Genomic DNA, 7,097 nt, shown 5'->3' with positions numbered 1-7,097 from the left:
AAATCACAAGTGCAATATAGCAAAACACAGCTTAGCTTGATGTTAATCCACCTGGCATGTCAGATTTCAAAAAAGCTTTTCGGCGAAAGCATTTATGTAAGGACATCTCTCTCAGCAGACAAAACATTACAAACAGCTAGCAGCCAAGTAGATTGGTCACGAAAGTCAGAAAAGCAATAAAATGAATCGCTTACCTTTGATGATCTTCGGATGTTTGCACTCACGAGACTCCCAGTTACACAATAAATGTTCCTTTTGTTCCATAAAGATGATTTTTTATATCCAAAATACCTCCATTTGGTTGGTGCGTTATGTTCAGAAATCCACGGGCTCGAGCGGTCACGACCGCGCAGACGAAAATTCCAAATAGTATCCGTAAAGTTTGTAGAAACATTTTTTATACTCAACCCTAAGGTTGTTTTTACAATATATAATCGATAATATTTCAACCGGACTGTAGCTTCTTCAATAGGAGAGAGAGAGGAAATGTCTGCTCCACTCTGTTGCGCATGCAAAAGGCTGCTGGCACCCAGCCATACAATGACGTGATGTGATCTTTCTCGCTCATTTTTCAAAATAAAAGCCTGAAACTATGTCTAAAGACTGTTCACACCATGTGGAAGCCATAGGAAAAAGGTTGATATCCCTTTAAATGGAGCGAAGGCAGGCAATGTAACAGAGAGCTTTCAGGAAAAACAGCATTTCCGGGTTGGATTTTCCTCAGGTTTTCGCCTGCAATATCAGCTTTGTTATACTCACAGACAGTTCTGGAAACTTTAGATTGTTTTCTATCCTAATCTCAATTATATGCATATTCTAGATTCTGGGCCTGAGAATTTTTTTTAACCTTTATTTATTTAACTAGGCAAGTCAGTCAAGAACAAATTCTTATTTTCAATGACTGCCTAGTGGGTTAACTGCCTGTTCAGGGGCAGAATGACAGATTTGTACCTTGTCAGCTCGGGGGTTTGAACTTGCAACCGTCCGGTTACTAGTCCAACGCTCTAACCACTAGGCTACCCTGCCGCCCCAAATAGACCGTTTCATTTGAGTATGTTTTTCATCAAAACATCAAAATACTGCCCCCTACACTCAACAGGTTAACTTGGGCCAAACATTTCAGGTAACCTTCCACAAGCTTCCCACAATAAATTGGGGGAATTTTGGCCCAATCCTCCTGACAGAGCTGGTGTAACTGAGTCAGGTTTATAGGCCTCCTTGCTCGCACACGCATTTTCAGTTCTGCCCACACATTTTCTGCAGGATTAAGGTCAGGGCTTTGTGATGGCCACTCCAATACCTTGACTTTGTTGTCCTTTGGAAGTATGCTTGGAGTCATTGTCCATTTGGAAGACCCATTTGCGACCAAGCTTTAACAAGACTGATGTCTTGAGATCTTGCTTCAGTACATCCACATAATTTTCCTGCCTCATGATGCCATCTATTTTTGTGAAGTGCACCAGTCCCTCCTGCAGAAATGCACCCCCACAGCATGATGTTGCAACCCCCGTGCTTCACTGTTGGGATGGTGTTCTTCGGCTTGCAAGCCTCCCTTTTTCCTCCAAACATAAGAATGGTCATTATGGCCAAACAGTTTTATTTTTGTTTCAACAGACCAGAGGACATTTATCCAAAAAGTACGATCTTTGTCCTCATGTGCAGTTGCAAACCGTAGTCTGTCTTTTTTATGGCGGTTTTGGAGCAGTGGCTTCTTCCTTGCTGACCGGCCTTTCAGGTTATGTCGATATATAGGACTCGTTTTACTGTGGATATAGATATTTTTGTACCTGTTTCCACTAGCATCTTCACAAGGTCCTTTGCTGTTGTTCTGGAATTGATTTGAACTTTGCGCACCAAAGTACGTTCATCTCTATGAGACAGAACATGTCTCCTTCCTGAGCGGTATGACGGCTGCTTGGTCCCATGGTGTTTATTCTTGCGTACTATTGTTTGTACTGATTAACGTGGTACCTTCAGGCATTTGTAAATTTCTCCCAAGGATGAACCAGACTTGTGGAGGTCTACAATTTTTTGGGCTGATTTCTTTTGATTTTCTCATGATGTCCAGGAAAGAGGCACTGAGTTTGAAGGTTGGCCTTCAGGAAATACATCCACATGTACACCTCCAATTGACTCAAATGATGTCAATTAGCCTATCAGGAGCTTCTAAAGCCATGACATCATTTTCTGGAATTTTCCAAGCTGGGTAAAGGCACAGTCAACTTAGTGTATGTAAACTTCTGACCCACTGGAATTGTAATACTGTGAAATAATCTGTCTGTAAACAATTGTTGGAAAAGTGACTTGTGTCATGCACAAAGTAGATCTCCGAACCTACTTGCCAAAACTATAGTTTGTTAACAAGAAATGTGTAGAGTCATTGAAAAACGAGTTTTAATGACTCCAACCTAAGTGTATGTAAACTTCCCACTTCAACTGTAAGTATGGATTGATTGATTCATGAATTCATATATTTACTGGCAGGTTCACCTATGAGATCGCTCCAGTGTTTGTCCTGATGGAGCAGCTGACGTTGAAGAAGATGAGAGAGATGATTGGCTGGCCCTCGGGAGAGGGGGACGGCATATTCTCACCAGGTATGTAGAAGAGAGAGCCGCTGTGTTCGGGTCTATGTGTGTGTTTTATGTTTGTTTCCACAGCTTTATTTTAGCAGGGAGTCCCATTGACAACAAGGTCTATTTTACAAGGGAGGCCAGGATGTATGTTACTACATGTCCAGTACCGTTTGATACCTTTACAATATTCAATTGATAATGTACAATATGACTTAATTGTATTTATTTAACCTTTATTTAACTAGGCAAGTCAGTTAAGAACAAATTCTTATTTACAATGACAGCCTACTCCTTAAATTGTCCTTTCATGTGGAAATGTGTCATTTTATATTGCAAATATGAGGTTGTTCTGTCCAGGGGTTGGAACCCATTATTTACAATAATGAACAGAACCATTATTTATTTAGTTCCGTTCCTCTGTTCCGACGAGGAGAATAAAGTTCTGAACCGGTTCAAACCCCAAAAAAGTAACTGTTGATATTCTTGCTTTCTGTTCCTCTTCAAACCTCTGAAATAAACATTTTTCTTTTTAGATTTAGCTCGACGGGAAAAGCTATGGTTGTTTACATGCATTCGACAGACAAGTATGGGGTACGAGATGCGACTGACATTTTGCGGTTGGAGGAGGAGGCTTTCTCTGACGCTCCGGACATCTTTTTGTTATGACATGCATTGTTTGAATTAGGCCCACAGAATTATACCTACGGAGGACCAGCTTCAATGAAGGAACTTTGAACGCCTTTAAACTCCAGAGAGTTGGTTTAACGTTCGACCAAAATGAGCTAGCTAGCTAACAAGCTTGTGTGTGCAGAGCGGCACCAGAACTGTTATAAAAACACGTCTTACCTTTTTGTAGTTAATAAATCCAATGTGAAACGTAATAACTATAGTATCCTTAACCGGCGTTGAAAATATGTGTACATTCTTCACTAATTAAACATCTCTCCCTACTTTCTGAATCACGATAGCCTACACGCACTCACGATGGCAAAGATTTTCAGCGGGAAGACGGGCATACACTGGAATAAGACTGACGGCCTTGCATAGGTGCTTTGTTGCGTTGTTTGTGCGACTGGGAAAAAAAATCCAGAATGATTAAAGAACGTTATTAACCGATTCACATGCTTTTACAAAAACTGTTCTGCTCAGGAGCAGTATAGATCACTTTCATTCCCGTTTTCGATTCTGTTCCCTGAATCGGTTCCTACCCCCTGGTTCTATCTCTCTGTGTTGGACTAGTTGCTGTCCCAGTCATGGACTGACCAGTCATTCCCTCTCTGTCCACAGGGGGCGCCATCTCTAACATGTACAGTGTGATGATTGCTCGCTACAAGTACTTCCCAGAGGTCAAGACCAAGGGCATGTCTGCCGCTCCCCGCCTGGTGCTCTTCACATCAGAACATGTATGTCATGCATACACACAGCTACACACACACATTTGAAGAAATTAAGGTTTTAAGTTGTTTATGTTCCGGTATTTTCCTGTATTCCTACAGAGCCACTACTCTATCAAGAAGGCCGGGGCAGCTCTGGGCTTTGGTTCTGAGAACGTGGTCCTGCTGAGCACAGATGAGAGGTACACTAGAACTACACACACACACACACACACACACACACACACACACACACACACACACACACACACACACACAAACACGTCCATGCAAGAAACTGCCAAGAAACTGAAGATTTCGTACAACGCTGTGTACTACTCCCTTCAAAGAACAGTGCAAACTGACTCTAACCAGAATAGAAAGATTAGTGGGAGGCCCTGGTGCACAACTGAGCAAGAGGACAAGTACATTAGAGTGTCTAGTTTGAGAAACAGACGCCTCACACGTCCTCAACTGGCAGCTTCATTAAATAGTACCTTCAAAACACCAGTCTTAACGTCAACAGTGAAGAGGCGACTCCAGTATGCTGGCCTTCTAGCCAGTGTCTGTGTTATTTTGCCCATCTTAATATTTTATTTTTATTGGCCAGTCTGAGATATGGCTTTTTCTTTGCAACTCTGCCTAGAAGACCAGAATCCGGTGTTTTCAGGTACTATTTAATGAAGCTGCCAGTTGAGGACTTGTGAGGTGTCTGTTTCTCAGACTAGACACTCTAATGTACTTGCTGATGTACTTGCTGATAATGGGTGTCTGTACGCCTATGTAGTTATTCCATAAAAAATCAGCCATTTCCAGCTACAATCGTCATTTACAACATTAACAATGTCTACACTGTATTTCTGATCAAATTGATGTTATTTTAATGGACAAAAAATATGCTTTTTCAATAACAAGGACATTTCGACGTGACCCCTAACTTTTGAACGACAACGTACATTAAGATGGATCTCTGTTCCTGCTCTCTCTCAGGGGGAGAGTTATTCCTGCTGATCTAGAAGCTAAGATCCTCGATGTCAAGCAGAAGGTGAGTCTTTCTCTCTCTCCTCCCCTTCTCTCGCTCTTTGCCTCTCTCTCTCTCTCTCTCTCTCGCTCCCTCTCTCTTTCTGTCTCTCTATCTCTCTCTGTTTCTCACATGAAAGCTTACATCCCATTGTGATTTCTGTGATATTGTGCTCCTCCAGGGTTACCATCCTCTGTTTGTGAATGCTACAGCTGGTTCTACAGTCTACGGAGCATTTGACCCCATCAATGAGATCGCTGACATCTGTGAAAAATACAACATGTGGCTGCACGTAGACGTGAGGACTGTGTGTGTGTGCGTGTGTGCATGCGTTTGTGTGTTTTGGGACAATAATGTTTTGTCCAATTGATCTAATGGTTTGTGTGTTCTTTCTCCAGGGTGCATGGGGAGGTGGTCTTCTGATGTCCAGGAAGCATCGCCATAAGTTCAGCGGAGTAGAGAGGTACTGACACACACACAGTCTTGTACAGCTAACCTTGTGGGGACACACAATTCAGTCCCATTCAAAATCTTAACCCTAAACCTAACCCTAACACCTAACCTTAACCCTAGCACCTAACCCTAACCCTAAAACTAACCCTAGCTTCTAAACCTAAACCTAATTCTAAACCTGAACCCGAAATAGCATTTGACCTTGTGGTGACAAACAAAATGTCCACAGTTGGTCAAATTTTGTGTGTTTAACACACACACACACACACACACACACACACACACACACACACACACACACACACACACACACACACACACACACACACACACACACACACACACACACACACACACACACACACACACACACACACACACACACACACACACACACACACACACACACACTAACAGCTGCATTTCCTCTCTCAGGGCTAACTCTGTCACATGGAATCCTCACAAGATGATGGGAGTGCCTCTACAGTGCTCCGCCATCCTAGTCAGAGAAAAGGTGAGGAACCACACACACACACACACACACACACGCACACGCACGCGCACACGCACACACCACAGGAGGTTGGTGGCATCTTCATTGGGGAGGACGGGTTTGTGGTAATGACTAGAGTGGAATCAGTGGAATGGTATTAAATACATCAGACACAAGGTTTGCAGGTGTTTGATGCCATTCCATTTACTCCATTCCAGACATTATCATTCTCCTGTGACACACACTCACACACTTTAACCCTGCTCTCTCTCTGTGTGTAGGGTATTCTGGCAGGCTGTAACTCGATGTGTGCTGGGTACCTGTTCCAGCCTGATAAACAGTATGATGTCAGCTATGACACGGGAGACAAGGCCATCCAGTGTGGCCGACACGTTGACATCTTCAAGTTCTGGCTCATGTGGAAGGCCAAGGTGAGCTCGTGTAGCCAGTGTAGGTCATATCCAGCCTTCCATTTACATACAGTATAGGCCCGGACCACAATGAGGTTTCCACACTTATAGGGATGCCGTCCCCAGCTGGCACATCTGTAATTACATCCCTAAATAAATCATTGTAATATTCTCCTTCTTCCACAAGGCACTATAGGGTTTGTAATAGTCTCCGTCTTCCACAGGGCACTACAGGGTTTGTAATATTCTCCTTCTTCCACAGGGCACTATAGCGTTTGTAATATTCTCCTTCTTCCACAGGGCACTATAGGGTTTGTAATATTCTCCGTCTTCCACAGGGCACTATAGAGTTTGTAATATTCTCCTTCTTCCACAGGGCACTAGGGTTTGTAATATTCTCCTTCTTCCACAGGGCACTGTAGGGTTTGTAATATTCTCCTTCTTCCACAGGGCACTAGAGTTTGTAATATTCTCCTTCTTCCACAGGGCACTGTAGGGTTTGTAATATTCTCCTTCTTCCACAGGGCACTGTAGGGTTTGTAATAGTCTCCTTTTTCCACAGGGCACTATAACGTTTGTAATATTCTCCTTCTTCCACAGGGCACTATAACGTTTGTAATATTCTCCTTCTTCCACAGGGCACTATAACGTTTGTAATATTCTCCTTCTTCCACAGGGCACTATAACGTTTGTAATATTCTCCTTCTTCCACAGGGCACTATAGGGTTTGTAATATTCTCCTTCTTCCACAGGGCACTAGGGTTTGTAATA

General features: G+C 42.9%; 1 protein-coding gene across 6 annotated transcripts in view; it reads left to right on the top strand.

Annotated features, from left to right (window-relative positions):
- LOC110530669 (glutamate decarboxylase 1) overlaps nucleotides 1-7,097 on the top strand; it is a 30,323-nt gene that overhangs the window by 20,308 nt on the left and 2,918 nt on the right. For all 6 annotated transcript variants that reach the window (XM_036986323.2, XM_036986321.2, XM_021613896.3 and 3 more), the window contains 8 exons: nucleotides 2,485-2,597; nucleotides 3,864-3,979; nucleotides 4,073-4,152; nucleotides 4,940-4,994; nucleotides 5,152-5,268; nucleotides 5,369-5,433; nucleotides 5,859-5,937; nucleotides 6,198-6,347. In XM_036986323.2, coding sequence (XP_036842218.2) covers nucleotides 2,485-2,597; nucleotides 3,864-3,979; nucleotides 4,073-4,152; nucleotides 4,940-4,994; nucleotides 5,152-5,268; nucleotides 5,369-5,433; nucleotides 5,859-5,937; nucleotides 6,198-6,347 — 775 coding nt within the window. The remainder of the gene's footprint in view (nucleotides 1-2,484; nucleotides 2,598-3,863; nucleotides 3,980-4,072; nucleotides 4,153-4,939; nucleotides 4,995-5,151; nucleotides 5,269-5,368; nucleotides 5,434-5,858; nucleotides 5,938-6,197; nucleotides 6,348-7,097) is intronic.

Source organism: Oncorhynchus mykiss, chromosome 8 (genome assembly GCF_057628025.1).
Source record: "Oncorhynchus mykiss isolate SJ-2025 chromosome 8, ASM5762802v1, whole genome shotgun sequence".
NCBI classification, from domain to species: Eukaryota; Metazoa; Chordata; class Actinopteri; order Salmoniformes; family Salmonidae; genus Oncorhynchus; species Oncorhynchus mykiss.
The sequence above is the reverse complement of the archived record's forward strand: the minus strand, read 5'-3'. Positions and strand labels throughout refer to the sequence as shown.